The 16,234-nt window shown below is 37.2% G+C and overlaps 1 protein-coding gene across 4 annotated transcripts in view; it reads left to right on the top strand.

The window, feature by feature from the left end:
• Window positions 1–16,234, top strand: part of SYNJ1 (synaptojanin 1) — a 92,535-nt gene that overhangs the window by 25,658 nt on the left and 50,643 nt on the right. For all 4 annotated transcript variants that reach the window (XM_058523018.1, XM_058523020.1, XM_058523016.1 and 1 more), the window contains exons 5-9: window positions 7,074–7,299; window positions 8,060–8,143; window positions 13,451–13,512; window positions 14,517–14,613; window positions 15,796–15,965. In XM_058523018.1, coding sequence (XP_058379001.1) covers window positions 7,074–7,299; window positions 8,060–8,143; window positions 13,451–13,512; window positions 14,517–14,613; window positions 15,796–15,965 — 639 coding nt within the window. The remainder of the gene's footprint in view (window positions 1–7,073; window positions 7,300–8,059; window positions 8,144–13,450; window positions 13,513–14,516; window positions 14,614–15,795; window positions 15,966–16,234) is intronic.

Below are 16,234 nucleotides of genomic sequence, written 5' to 3'. Positions count from 1 at the left end.
ATGGCTATCCAGTTTTCCCAACACCATTTGTTGAAGAGACTTTCTTTTCCCCATTGTATGTTCTTGGCTTCTTTGTCAAAGATTAGCTGTCCATAGATGTGTGGGTTTATTTCTGGGCTTTTGGTTCTATTCCATTGATCTGTGTGTCTGTTTTTGTGCCAGTACCATGCTGTTTTGGTTACTATAGCTTTGTAGTATATTTTGAAATCAGGAAGTGTGATACCGCCAGCTTTGTTCTTTTTTCTCAGGATTCCTTTAGCTATTTGGGATCTTTTGTTGTTCCATATAAATTTTAGGATTCTTTGTTCTATTTCTGTGAAAAATGTTGTGGGAACTTTGATAGGAATTGCATGGAATCTATAGATGGCTTTAGGAAGTATGGACATCTTAACTATGTTAATTCTTCCAATCGAAGAGCACGGAATATCTTTCCATTTCTTTGTGTCGTCTTCAATTTCTTTCAGCAATATTTTATAGTTTTCGGTGTACAGATCTTTCACCTCTTTGGTTAAGTTTATTCCTAGGTATTTTATTCTTTTTGTTGCAATTGTAAATGGGATGGTATTCTTAATTTCTCTTTCTGCTACTTCGTTGTTAGTGTACAGAAATGCAACTGATTTTTGTATGTTGATTTTGTATCCTGCAACTTTACCATATTCGTTTATTACTTCTAAAAGTTTTCTGGTGGATTCTTTAGGGTTTTCTATATATAAAATCATGTCATCTGCAAATAGTGACAGTTTCACTTCTTCCTTTCCAATTTGGATCCCTTTTATTTCTTTCTCTTGCCTGATTGCTCTGGCTAGGACTTCCAGTACTATGTTAAATAGGAGTGGTGACAGTGGGCATCCTTGTCTGGTTCCTGTTCTTAGAGGGATGGCTTTCAGTTTTTCACCATTGAGGATGATATTAGCTGTGGGTTTCTCATATATGGTCTTTATTATGTTGAGATACTTTCCTTCTATACCCATTTTATTCAGAGTTTTTATCATAAATGGATGCTGTATCTTGTCAAATGCTTTCTCTGCATCTATTGAGATGATCATGTGATTTTTATTCTTCATTTTATTAATGTGGTGTATTACGTTGATTGATTTGCGAATGTTAAACCGTCCCTGCATCTCTGGAATAAATCCCACTTGATCATGGTGTATAATCTTTTTAACATATTGTTGTATGTGATTTGCTAGTATTTTGTTGAGGATTTTTGCATCGATGTTCATCAGTGATATTGGCCTGTAATTTTCTTTTTTTTTTGTGTTGTCCTTGTCTGGTTTTGGTATCAGGGTAATGTCAGCTTCGTAGAATGAGTTAGGGAGCTTCCCCCCCCCCCCCCTCAATTTTTTGGAAGAGTTTGAGAAGGATAGGTATTAAGTCTTCTTTGAATGTTTGGTAGAATTCACCAGGGAAGCCGTCTGGTCCTGGACTCTATTTTTGGGGAGGTTTGTGATTACTGTTTCGATCTCCTTACTGGTGATTGGTCTATTCAAATTCTCTACTTCTTCTTGATCCATTTTTGGACGGTTGTATGATTCTAAGAATTTATCCATTTCTTCCAGATTGTCGAATTGGTTGGCATATAGCTTTTCATAGTATTCTCTTATAATCTTCTGTATTTCCGAGGTGTCTGTTGTAACCTCTCCTCTTTCATTTCTGATTTTACTTATTTGTGCCTTCTCTCTTTTTTTCTTGGTGAGTCTAGCTAAAGATTTGTCAATTTTGTTGACCTTTTCAAAGAACCAGCTCTTGGTTTTATTAATTTTTTCTATTGTTTTTTTGGTCTCTATTTCATTTATTTCTGCTCTGATTTTTATTATTTCCCTTCTTCTACTGATTTTGGGCTTTGTTTGTTCTTCTTTTTCCAGTTCCTTTAGGTGCATTAGATTGTTTATTTGAGATTTTTCTTGTTTGCTGAGATAGGCCTGTATCGCTATAAACTTCCCTCTTAGAAACGCTTTTGCTATATCCCATAAATTCTGGCATGTCATATTTTCATTTTCATTTGTCTCCAGGTATTTTTTGATTTCTTCTTTGATTTCTTCGTTAACCCAGTCGTTGTTCAGTAGCGTTTTGTTTAATCTCCACGTATTTGTGGCTTTTCTGATTTTCTTCCTATAGTTGATTTCTAGTTTCATACCGTTGTGGTCAGAAAAGATGCTTGGTATTATTTGAGTCTTCTTAAATTTATGGAGACTTGTTTTGTGGCCTAATATGTGATCAATCCTGGAGAATGTTCCATGTGCATTTGAAAAGAACGTGTATTCTTCGGTTTTTGGATGGAATGCTCTGTATATATCTACTAGGTCCATCTGTTCTGGTGTGTCCTTTAAAGCCATTGTTTCCTTATTGATCTTCTGTTTGGATGATCTATCCGTTGGTGTAAGTGGAGTGTTAAAGTCCCCTACTATTATTGTGTTACTGTCTATTTCTCTTTTTATGTCTGTTAATAATTGCTTTATATATTTAGGTGCACCTACATTGGGTGCGTAGATATTTACAAGTGTTATATCCTCTTGTTGGATTGTTCCCTTGATCATTATGTAATGCCCTTCTTTGTCTCTTTTTACAGCTTTTGTTTTAAAGTCTATTTTGTCTGATATGAGTACTGCTACCCCAGCTTTCTTTTCATTGCCATTTGCGTGGAGTATCTTTTTCCATCCCTTCACTTTCAGTTTGTGAGTGTCTTTAGGTCTAAAGTGTGTCTCTTGTATGCAGCATATATATGGGTCTTGTTTTTTTATCCAGTCAGCCACCCTATGCCTTTTAATTGGAGCATTTAGTCCATTGACATTTAAAGTAGCTATTGATAAGTATGTACTTACTGCCATTTTTTAACTTTTTTTTTTTTCCTCAGTGTTTTAGTAGTCCTTCTCTGTTTCTTTCTTCTTCTGTACAGAATTGATGGTCACTTTAGTTTGACCTCTGTCTGAAAGCTGTACTCTTAACTCCCCTCCTCCCTCCTTTTATGTTTTTGATATCATATCTAACCTCTTTTTTGTGTATTTGTATCCATTACGTTCTAATCATGGGAATAGATAATTTTTCCTATTTGTGGTCTTCTCTTTTCCCCTTAAATCAGTCCCTTTAACATTTCTTGTAGCACTGGTTTCTTGGTGACAAACTCCTTTAATTTTTGCTTATCTGGGAAAATTTTGATCTCTCCTTCCATTTTGAATGATAACCTTGCTGGGTAGAGTATTCTTGGCTGTAAGTTTTTTTCTTTTAGCACTTTAAATATATCGTGCCATTCTCTTCTAGCCTGTAAGGTTTCTGCCGAGAAGTCAGCTGATAGCCTTATGGGGTTTCCTTTGTATGTAACTTGACATTCTCTTGCGGCTTTTAGGATTCTCTCTTTATCTTTAATTCTGGACATTTTGATTATGATGTGTCTTGGTGTGGGCCTCTTTGGGTTTATCTTGTTTGGGGCTCTCTGTGCTTCCTGTACCTGGATGTCTGTTTCCTTCCTTAGGTTAGGGAAGTTTTCATCTATTATTTCTTGAAATAGATTCTCTGCCCCCTTGTCTCGCTCTTCTCCTTCCGGGACACCTATAACACGGATGTTAGTGCACTTGATGTTGTCCCAGAGGTCCCTTAGACTGTCCTCACTCTTTTTAGTTCTTTTCTCTTTTACCTGTTCACCTTGGGTAATTTTTTAATTTTCAGGTTGTAAGTAGATGATCTTGATTTAAGAGCAACAGACTGTGAAGCAGTAGTATACTAGGACAAAGTTTAGTACTATAATAAAATAAGACTTAAGTAGGTAACTGATATATTTCATGATTACACATAGATGTGCTGTATTGTGAGTATGCACAAATGGTAAGTAGAACATATGTGACTAGAATTAGTATTGCTTTATTGGAGCAGACCAAATTTCTAGTATAGTGGTTCTCTTGTCCACAATCAGCATCAGTGCTGACTTTTTTCCTTAACACAATGTATAAATTATATTTTATTACATTTTCATATGTCATAAGGCCAAAGTCCGAGACTGTCTGCTCTCAGCCTCCCTCAGTAGTTCAGATTCAAGGTGTTCCCTCCTGTGTTCTCTCCCTCCCACTTTGACCATCTACCTGTGTGGTCTTTGAGGAGCACATTCAGGTCTGACACCTTTGCCCTGGTGTCAGAGGGCTCAAGGTCAGCAACAGCGTTAGGATAGGAAACTAAACTGAGAGCAACAGCTTGGTCACCTTATAGCTCACATGGAGGTGTCTTCGCCCAGAGTTGTGACATGAGGGAGGAGAGAGGGCAGAATGAAAAAAGTCTGTAGAGCACTGTAGTGAGAGACTTGGAGCCTAGCAATGGAGTGGGGAAGGGAGTGAAGGTTGTAGGGCAGATGAGTGGACAGAGTCCTGTCGGCTCATGTCAACCCTACGCTTTTTCTGATGGAAGACATTTCTGGTGGAAATCCCTGGAAAAAGTCAAGGTATTGCAGCTGGGCTTAGGGAAGCTGTCCTTACCTTTTTTTTCGCCTCCTCATTTATACCTCAAATTCCTTAGATTGTGAGAGAAAAGTTTTCCTGCCATAATTAGAAGTCCAAGCAGGTGCTGATGCATTGGCTAAATGGTCAGCAAACAAGCATAATAGCTAAGTGTAATCAGTAGGATTCAGTTAAGGGTGGAGGTGGGGGCAAATTTAGATAACAGAGTGAAGGAGTTTGTCCAGCGGGAGAGAGATGGAAAAAAGGGAAGGCTAAAATACCACAGGTGAATTTTGTTCATTTTACAATTTTACAGTTATGCTAAGGATTGGCATTCTTGAGCTTCACTTTGCATAGAAAGATGAAACCTTGTAGAATGCGTTGTGAATACCCTTGCAGCTTAGTAGAAATATTTTCCAGTATGCAGCCAAGTAAGTTTTGTAGCCAGAGAGTGGCCAATACCTGTCATAAAACCCGGGTAGTTTTACTCCATTGGAGATTTGAAGCTGCTGCTGATTGAGAGTTGTGTATAAACTTAAATAGAGTTAAAACAGCAACACATTGACAGCAAAGAAAAATGAAAACTGACAGCAGAGAGAGAAACTCTACCTGAACAAATGTGTAACATCACGCTTCTATTTAAATGGGGATGGAGCTGGCCTCATGGCTTGGTGGTTGGGTGCACGCACTCCGCTACTGGCGGCCCGGGTTCAGAGCCCAGGCATGCACCAACGCACTGCTTGTCCGGCCATGCTGAGGCCGCGTCCCACATACAGCAACTAGAAGGATGTGCAACTATGACATACAACTGTCTACTGGGACTTTGGGGAGAAAAAGGGAAAAAAAGGAGGAGGATTGGCGTGGATATTAGCTCAGGGCTGATCTTCCTCACACACACACACACACACACACACACACACACATACACACAAATGGGGACAAGTAAGTCTCTTATACCTCTGCTGTGACATGGGACTAAGCTGTGGTGTCTGGAAATGCTGGAGTCACAGTCAATTTGAGCTTTGCCTCAGATTAGTGTAGGTAATAGTAAAGTATGGAAGCTTGTGTTGTTTTTTTTTTGTTTGTCTGTTTGTTTTTTTGCTGTGGAAGATTCGCCCTGAGCTAACATCCATGCCAGTCTTCCTCTATTTTGTATGTGGGTTGCTGCCACAGCGTGGCCGCCAGTGAGTGGTGTAGGTCCGTGCCCGGGAGTCGAAGCTGGGCCGCCAAAGTAGAGCGTGTCGAACTTAACCACTAGGCCGTGCGGCCAGTCCCAACGTCATTGTATTTTTTTAAATAAATAGTGGTTGTCGGATTTAACTTCCAGTGGTAATCTCACCACTCATTTATATTCCAGTATGCTTTCTTGAATGGGTAAGAGGGGATGGAGTTATAGGTGGTTTACCAGAACTGCATATGGCCACCACCTGCAGCCTCTGTCCTGAGGAGGAGGAAGTTGGGGAGTGCTGCTGTAGCAGTGATGCTGTATATTAGTGATATTAATGACCCTGAGGTTTCAAGAAAATGCTATTACATTTTTTTTATAGCTTTAAGACAGCAAGATAGTGTAGAGCATTTAAGAAAGATTTCCACTGAAAATGGTTGGAGGGTTTTAAAACTCAGAGAACCAAGCTTCAATATTATAGAAACTCCACTTTTCTAAGGCGCCTTGTTATCTGAAAATACCAGATAGAAATTTTTTCTGCACAACAATCTATTTTCCTTAGTGGTAGGTTGGTTAGGAGCTTCACGTGTGTTCTTTGGAGGGCTAAGGTTCCAGTAGAAACTCCTGAGGAGGTGGTCAGCAGGATGAGAAGATGGCCAGTGTGGCCTGACTCCAGCTGCCTATCCCTACTCTAGCCGTAGCGACTCTGCTTTTATCTATTTTGTAATCATGAGGCTTCTGTGTGTTTGAATAAAACTTTTTGCCCTGGAAAAGTTTGGAAACCAGGCCACATCTGTTACCTAGAATGTTAAAAGTATTTGGAGCAATGGAAAACTCAAGGCCTGCATTAATACAGTAGCCACTAGCCCATCTGGCTATTTAAATTTAAATTAATTAAAATAGAGCCTTATAAAAGACAAGCCTTAAAAGTAGAGCTTTTTAAAGTGGGGTGGGGGCTGGCCCCGTGGCTTAGCGGTTGAGTGCGCGCGCTCCGCTACTGGCGGCCTGGGTTCGGATCCCGGGCGCGCACCCACGCGCTGCTTCTCCGGCCACGCTGAGGCCGTGTCCCACATACAGCAACTAGAAGGATGTGCAGCTATGACATACAACTATCTACTGGGGCTTTGGGGAAAAAAATAAATAAATAAAAATTATAAAAAAATAAATAAATAAAGTGGGGTGGGATGTGTGTATGAAATCCTTTTAGGAAAAGTTAGGTTATAAATACATTATATAAAAGGCAATAGAAATGGGGCACAGATACTAAAAACATAAAAGGTATGCTTCTTGTCTATGGATCCTAGATCAAGGATCTCATTTATAGCCCTATCTTCTGATTTCTAGCATAGTAAATGTAAATGAATTGATTTCTTTTTGATGCTGTTTAATTTAATAGCATTATATTAATGTTCCAGAAGCACCATTTTAACTTGCACTGTGTTACCTACTGCTCAATAAGCTAATGCAGTTGTTTCTTTTTCTGGTAGGAATCAGTCTTTGCACTTGCATCTCAAGCACTATGGTGTGAACTGTGATGACTGGTTATTACGCCTCATGTGTGGGGGAGTAGAAATCAGAACAATTTATGCTGCTCATAAACAGGCAAAGGCTTGCCTCATTTCCAGACTAAGCTGTGAACGAGCTGGGACCAGGTTTAATGTCCGAGGAACAAACGATGATGGTCACGTCGCTAATTTTGTAGAAACAGAACAGGTATATAGTGTTTTATATTGCTTAATTCGTGTATTAGATGAGGGGCACAGAAAATAATGGAATGACAGATTTTTATTTGATTCAGAACTCATTTGATGTCTGTAATGTCATTTTATGGTTGTTCTTAGCTACTTATTGGCCTTAAGAAAGGCTTCCCTGAAAGAAACTTATTTAGGTATAGCTCTTCAAATAAGTAACAAGAATTTACTAATTAGCATAGCGTCAGTGCTGTACATTTTGGTATTGAATTTAAAAATCCTCAATAATAGAGCTAGACAACTTAGTGTTTTTTTGGGAAATTAAATCAAACCCAACTCTTAAAGGCCAATATATGTACCATCTAAAATTAAAAACTATGATATTTTTGGCTCTGAAACTATATAATTATAAATTCAGGCCACGTCCCCAGCCCAACTCAGTTCTTCAAATTAGCTTTTGAAAAATATAAAAAGCTAAAGAAAAAAATTAAATGAAATATAAAGGTATGTATGTAAAATATTGAGATTTAAAAAGAATTCCTTTTTAAAAGTTGTGATTCTTATGCATATATTTTTACTATTTTCTTGGTTAAAGAGAGAACTGTTACTAACTGAAGAAATCAAACTTATTTAGTGGCCTATTTTGATTTTGTTAGGACAATTTGTAAATGAGAGATTGATCAGAAGATGTAACTAGCGTGCAACAGATGTTAGTAAATTTGCTTTCTAATGCAGAGGTATCAACTTCGTGGAAATATTTTATGTATTATTTTTCTCTGTAGGTTGTGTATTTAGATGACTCTGTTTCTTCCTTCATACAAATCCGGGGATCTGTCCCATTGTTCTGGGAGCAACCAGGATTGCAGGTATGTGTTTGACATTGTTTTGTTTTGTTTTTTTTCTCTTGAATATTTTACATATTTTCTAAACTTTCAGGATAGTTCATTGGATAGTTCTATTATTCAATTTAATAATATTAGGTAGATTTGCAAATGAGGGTCTAAGTACAGAGTTCTTGGAATTGTCTTAGCTATTTTTCTTTTCATGTTCTTTCAAATTTCTGTAGAAATTCAGCTGCTGTATTTAATATTAAAAGTTTGATGTTTTAATAATGCGTTGATTTTCAAAGTGTTTCCATATTTACTATCTCAGTATCTTAATATATAACAATTTAGTCTCTTTAGGCAGAAGAATATAGTAGTTAAAAAAAAGCTTCTGAAACCAGACTTCTCAATTTGCATCCTTACTCTTCCACTGCTAGCTCTGTGATATTGGGCAAGTGATTTAACCTCTCTGTGTCTCAGTTTTCTTATCTGTAAAATGAGAGTAATAATATTAGTAGTTCCTACTTCATAGGGTTGTTGTAAGGATGAAATGAAAAGTACTAAGAGTAGTTGCCTGGCACATATGGCCAGCACTGTGTAAGGTTAGCTACTGTTGTTATCAAGAGTATATCTGCTCCTCAAATTTTCCTTTGTAATTTGTAGTGATCCATCATCTTTAATGTGTCCTCTGGCTTGCTTTCTGATTTTTTTTTTAAACTTGCTTGATATAAATGTCTGATCATTAAAATATAAGATTTTTTTCATGTAAAGTCATACTGTTAGCTTGCCCGTAATAGTGTGATTTTGCATTTTATTTTTATTCAAAAATCTTTAGTCCTGAAAGTATAAGTTATTTTCATTTTAGGCTTCTAGTATATATTGTCTAGTAAATTTTATGCCTCAGCCTATATACTATTGAGAAAAAGGACAAAAAAAATCTTGCCTCCTTTTAGTTCACAGCTGGATCTCTGATACATTTTAGGATGTTTTTTATTGTGAAGAATACTTACAGACTACTTGAATCTTTTCATTATTGCAATTTGTTTAAGACAGGCCAGGAATTAACAAGGATGAACACTTCCCTACAGCTTGTAAAATTCTTGAGTTATTGCCAATTATTTTGACCTGTTTGGGTTTTCTCTTTGACATGTAGGTATAACTTAAAATAGATATATCTCTCTCCAAATCTCTCTTGGGAAAGAATCCTAACCCTACTCCACTTCTAAGCTTTTGTGATCAGAGAAGGGCGCTTGGAATATTTGCTTTAAGAACATTCCTAAAGCCCTGCTTTGATGCAAGGTGAATGCTTTTGCTTTAGAGACAAGCTTGTGTGAGAGATTCTGGTAACCTGTGTATGGGCCCTCTATTATACTACTTTCTGTGTTATTTTTTTAAGAAGTTCAGAACTACAGCATTTGATTATTCAGTAAGATTGGATCCTGAGTAGTTGTATTGACGGATCCTCCTGGGTAGGACTTCCTTCCTACTTCCTTCTGTATTCTGTGGCCTGCCCACACAGATAGTCTGGCCAGCTAACGTCATATGATTATGGGCTGAAAACTACGGACTTTAAAACCATGGTAGAGATAGTAATTTTCGAGACATCGAGACAGTCCAACAGTTCTGCTAAATTGTCACTGAGCTGGCCTGTTGTTGGGTTGGGTTGAGGATTGGGTCAGCAGTTCTCAGTTTAGCTTAGTAGTTTTTTTTTTTTATTGAAGTGTAATTGACATACAATATCCTGTTAGTTTCAGGTGTACATCATAGTAATTTGATATATTATGAAGTAATCACTACCATCTGTCACCATACAAGTTATTATAATATTATTGACTGTTTTCCCTGTCCCTGTGCTGTACGTTACATCCCTATGACTTATTTTATAACTGGAAGTTTGTACCTCTTAATCCCTTTCACCTAGTTCACCTGCCCAACCCCTCTTCCCTCTGATCTACCTCACACTTGTCAGAGTGGCTACTATCAAAAAGACAAAAAATAACAAGTGTTGACGAGGATGTGGAAAAAAGGGAACCCTTGTACACTGTTGGTGGGAATGTAACATTCCCACAGTCACAATGGAAAACAGTATGGAGGTTCCTCAAAAAATTAAAAATAGAACTACTGGGCTGGGCCTCTGGCCAAGTGGTTCAAGTTCCATGTGCTCTGCTTTGGCCGCACGGGTTCGTGGGTTCGGTTCCCGGGTGCAGACCTATACCACTCATCAAGCCATGCTGTGGCAGCAACCCACGTACAAAATAGAGGAAGATTGGGACAGATGTTAGCTCAGGGCTAATCTTCCTCAAGCAAAAAAAGAGGAAGATCAGCAACAGATGTTAGCTCAGAGCTAATCTTCCTCAAAAAAAAAAAACTACCATATGATCCAGCAGTTCCACTTCTGGGTATTTATCTGAAGAAAATGAAGACACTAATTTAAAGAGATATGCATCTTTATGTTCATTGAAGCATTATTTGCAATACCAAGATATGGAAGCAACCTAAGTACCCATCGATAGATTAATGATAAAGAAAATGTGATACAGACACACACGCACACACATGCATACATACATACAGTGGAATATTAGCCGTAAAAAAGAATTAAATCTTGCCATTTGCAACAACATGGATGGACCTTGAGGGTATTATGCTAAGTGAAATAAATCAGACAGAAAGAAACAAATACTGTATGATTTCACTTGTATGTGGAATCTAAAAAACAAAACAAATGAAAAAACAAAACAGAGACAGACTCCTAGATACAGGAAACAAACTGCTAGCTTAGTAGTTTTTAAAGTCAGCCGTTCTTTGAACAGGAATGGATTAGTTTCATGAGTCTCTTTTACAGCAAAACATTTTCCCCATCATTCTAAAAGAGTAGGTAATAGAGGAATGAAAATATTTAATTGATTTAAAAACAATGAAAAAATAGATACTGATTTTTAAAAATAAAAATACCAAGTCCAAAAATTAATTTTCCCGTAGAAGACAAACAGGGACTTTGAGTTACAGTGGTTGAAAATGGTTGTGAGGTGTCCTGTGTGTTCTCGGGACTGGAATTGATTATAGGGGATCCTTGAAGTTAGTGTTGCCTAGTGAGATGTCCCACTTCAGAAGTCATGGACAGAGAATCCTTAGACAGTTGGCCCTTGACTTGCCTCTTGTCCTCCATGATTCTTCCTCTGAGGTTTTCTAATTAAAAGATTTTAAAGGAATCATCTGAAGTGATTTTAAAATGCAGCTTCATGGCCTTAACTTCTCATCGGCTGAAATAGAATCTCTTGGAATGGGGCCAGGAATCTGCGTTTTTAACCAAGTTCCCTACCACTCAAATTTGAGAACTTCTGTTGTACAAGATCCTACCCTAGTGACCGTGAAGCGTATCAAGCCCCGTCTGCTCCAGCAGCCAGTCCTGAGCAAGTAAAGGTAGCCCTATACACTTAGCCCCAGTGTTCTCCTAGCCACTGGGACTTGCCCTTTCTTTCCAGTCCCACTACTATCATCCCAGTTAAGGTCTTCATAATTCCTTGTTGCCTGGGATATTCTCAGTTTTCTAACTGGTCACCTCCTAGCTCTCTGGCAGGCAGTTCCTCCCACCTTTGATGTATTATGCTCATTAGATCTAATGGGCATCCATTTCTTCATGATCTGGCTTCTTCTACCTATCCAACTTCATGCCTTGTGATTTTTTTTGTCGTGTGTGAGGAAGATCAGCCCTGAGCTAACATCTGATGCCAATCCTCCTCTTTTTTTGCCAAGGAAGACTGGCCCTGGGCTAACATCCATGCCCATCTCCTCTACTTTATATGGCACGCTGCCACAGCACGGCTTGACAAGCAGTGCGTCGCTGCGTGCCCAGGATCCGAACCTGCAAACCCTCAGGCCGCCTCAGTGGAGTGCGTGCACTTAACTGCTATGCCACCGGGCCAGCCCCATGCCTTGTGATTTTTTAACAGGAATCCACTGCTCCCAAAATTAATGTTTGTTTTGCTCCCAAAAAACAAACTTCACTAGCCAACTTAGATCTCATGGAATGCATTCAGTCACTCCTCCACACTGATCTCTCTTTTTTTTTTTTTTTGTGAGGAAGATCAGCCCTGAGGTAACATTCATGCCAATCCTCCTCTTTTTGCTGAGGAAGACTGGCCCTGGGCTAACATCCATGCCCATCTTCCTCTCCTTTATATGGGACGCTGCCACAGCATGGCCTGACAAGTCGTGCATCAGTGCACGCCCAGGATCCCAACCCGGACGGCCAGCGGCGGAGCACACACACTTAACCGCTACGCCACAGGGCCGGCCCCAGGGAGAATGCTTAATGAATGATAATACAGTTAATTCAATTTTGGAATTGGCTGAGCATTTTAGAGTTTATCTTCTGGTTTTATTTATTGAACTGCATAACTGATTTGGTAACCCTCCTTCCATGCCTCCTTTAAAGTCACTTTGTTCACAGATTAGCAAGAAGAATTCTGGGGATCTTTGATCCCAAAGTCTCAGAGGGAAATGTTTATAAGTGAAGTTCAGGGAAATGATCTGGTCTCATCTTTATATTTCTTCTTGGCATCTGTTATAGCTTTCTCAATTCTGTCTCATCTTTTGGCCACTTTCCTATGTGAGAAAAGAAAAACTGTAACAAAACACAATAGGCAGATATTTTCCATCTTGTTTAATTCTCTTAACCCAAATTTTCTTCTTCTGCAAAATGTGCTTTAACTAAAAGTTTTGTGACTGTGAGATTGACTTGGGAAAGTCTGCTTTTCCAGGAACAGTATTTTTAATTTTATGGATCTTTGGGTGAGGGAGAAGTGAATAGAGTATTCAGCATAACAGAGAAAAAGATATATAGACATTGCTCTTGTAGGCAGCTTGGAAAAGTAGGAATTTAGGTCAGGAGACTTAAATCCTCATGTGAATCTTTTTTGGAATTAGTTATGTTGACCTAAGCAGACAAGTTATTTCACTTGTCTGTATTTCAGTTTTTGTATTGCCCAAGTGGCAGTAATATCTGTTAATTTACAGAGAGCACATAGTTCGAGCTTAAAAGAAGGTAATGTATATGAAAGCTCTGTTAAAAATATCTTTCATAAATAAAAATTCCTGTTAGTTTACAAGTGTTTCATAATGGTATAACTTCTATTTCTTTTTTTATGAGGTTGCATTTTAAAAAAATAAAGGAGAGGGGAAACCCCTAGAACTTGTTTTTTTTAAAAGAATATCATGAATGAAAATCAGCTACTTGATTTACTACTGTGTATTCAGCAAATGAATTATTACATATTGTAAACAATGATATTTCTTTTCTCTACATATTGGCTTTTGGTATGATTAGACATATTTTTCTTGTCCTAGGTGGGATCTCATCGTGTCCGTATGTCAAGGGGATTTGAAGCCAATGCACCTGCTTTTGATAGGTAAGACTGATTATTTTTACATAATGCCATAAGTTTTGATATTGTTAAGCAGTGGGACTAGTTATATTTACTGATTCATTTCGGCTTTTTTGGCTCTAAATAAAATTTTTTCTGGTTCCTAATTTAACCGGAAGACAGTGACACCTAGTGTTATGATGTTTAGGGATGGTAGCACTAGGTAAGTGGGTCTTGATCTCTTGGCCTTAGACTACTGCTACGGGTGCGGTGTCCAATATGGTTGCCACTAGCCACATGTAGCTCTTTAGCACTTGAGATTGACTAGTCCAAATTGACATGTGCTGTAAGTATAAAATACACACTGAATTTCAAAGACTTAGTACAAAAAAAAGCAAAATAGCTTATTAATATTTGTTTTATATATTGATTACATGTTGAGTTGATATTTTAGCTGCATTGGGTTAAATAAAATATACGTAAATGAATTTCATCTGTTTATTTTTACTTTTTAAAATATACCTTCTAGAAAATTTGAAATTATATCTGTGGCTCATGTTATTTCCTTTAGACAGCATCGTGCTATAACCTCTGGAATGGTTAGAAGCTGGAGAGAAAAATGGCTCATATTTCGGGGCTATTTTTCTTAAGGCAAGAGCTATTGAGGACGTCTCTCTGAATATTCACGGAGTATGTAATGTCCTCATGTCCTCGTGAAGTGCAATTGCCTTCCCAGCCAAGTGGGTGGCTTGTGTTCTCTGCTTGTCTAGCACCAGCCTCACAGAGCGGAGAGGGAGCCGGGTGACGCCAACAGCTCCAGCATAGGTGGGAGTCTTAGCATTGATAAGTCAGAGAGGAAACTACGTTAAGTGAGTTTTCATAAATTCAGGAGTTTCGAGACCATGGGGAATGAATTAGGATCCAATTTTGCCAGTTCTGAGTTTAAAATTCTGCCACAAAGCTTCTCCTTATTAATGGATTCCTGCTTACTGAAAAAAAATTTTAGCTTATCATTTGACATATGCTTATTTCCTTTCTTTCTTTAATAGGCATTTTAGAACACTTAAGAATTTGTATGGTAAACAAATAATAGTAAATTTACTTGGATCTAAGGAAGGTGAACATATGCTAAGTAAGGCTTTCCAGGTAAGTATGATCCTTTTTTCCAGTATGTCCATGCTGGCCCATGGACACCTAGAATGGTATTAAAAAAATAATACAATAATCAAATTCTTCCAGGAAGTAAATGACTTCCCAGTAAAAGGCTGAGTACTTGGAACCATTAACTGTTTGGACTATTAGGAAATACTTTAGGGTAATGTTGCTGAAATTGGGATTATGGAAAGCTTTCATGGCAATTGACACTGTTTTCTAAAATGTGCTTATTTATGTTGGGGAGAAGCAGAAGAATACCCTTCCTCCCAAAAATGCTCGTTTGTCACTGGTAGAAAAATACCAGGCGGTTTCCTCCTTCATCTGTTTATTGCTTTGCTTCTTTCCTAGAAACCGCAGTCATTGTTTTAAACCTGTGAAATAGTGAATAATGCATTTGTATACATGCAAGACTGATTGTACCTTCTTATATTGATGAGAGAAAATTTGAGAATTTCAAGTAAAAAAGAATCCAAAGAAATATCTGACTTCTAAAGAAAAAATATTCTTAACACTTATTGAATCACTAATGAATTAATATAAATTATGGTGTTACATAAGATTATAAGCTTAAATTAAACAAAATAATTAGAAAACATTTTCTAAAGTTTTCTCTAAGTCCAGAGGTAACTTAATTATTTGGCTGTTTTATTTTAACCTTGTGAAATAAATATTGTTAATAAATAGGTTATACTTTAGAGAATGACTTTTTATGGTAAACTTTTAAAACGTTTGTATGTATTGAATGGAAGTGTAAAAAATGAATTTTTCAGTCTTTGATAAGCTTTGTCTTAAAAATAAGTTACTTTATTTTGAGATTCTGTAACAGATATAAGCAGTTATTAAATTTGTGTTGTAAAAAATGAAATGCCAGTGACTGGAAATAATTGTTCATTTTCTAAACCAGATGAGAATATTATTAAGTTCCCTAATATTAATTCTGTCACCTAATCGCTCAGGGATAATATATGAGTTTTAAGAAAAAGATGCCATTAGATATCAGCAAATCATTTTCCATTTGATTGCCAGTGTCCATGAGAGCTTTGTGAGATTAGTAAGATTTCAAGGGATCATGCCGAGATTTTAATTTAAAATGTAAAGTTCCATTTATAACATTATATTGGTAAGATCATACTTAGTTAACACTTAGATGAATATTTGCCTTTTTACTTTCAGAGTCATTTGAAAGCTTCTGAACATGCTGCTGATATCCAGATGGTGAATTTTGACTATCATCAAATGGTTAAAGGAGGAAAGGCAGAAAAATTACATAGTGTTCTTAAACCTCAAGTCCAGAAGTTTCTAGATTATGGATTTTTTTATTTCAATGGAAGTGAAGTTCAAAGGTTTGACCACTGTTTCTCTTCCTTTAAATTGAAACTTTGCTATAATTTAAAAATTATTCTTAACATTGAACTCTTAAATTTTCTTTTTTAAAATTGAAGTTTATAATTAAGTAAAATGTCTTCCTTTATTATACTTGATTATAGGCTTGTTTTTCTTTCTTTAGAATTCAGCAAGTAATAATAATAGCTTACATTTTTTGGGCATGTACTACGGGCCAGGCAGTGTACTTAGTCTTTACATGTGTCAATAACAACAACTGTAGGGATAG

This window comes from Diceros bicornis, chromosome 27 (assembly GCF_020826845.1).
Source record: "Diceros bicornis minor isolate mBicDic1 chromosome 27, mDicBic1.mat.cur, whole genome shotgun sequence".
In the NCBI taxonomy this organism is placed as follows: Eukaryota; Metazoa; Chordata; class Mammalia; order Perissodactyla; family Rhinocerotidae; genus Diceros; species Diceros bicornis.
Note: the sequence above shows the minus strand (reverse complement) of the source record. Positions and strands in the feature narration are given on the sequence as shown.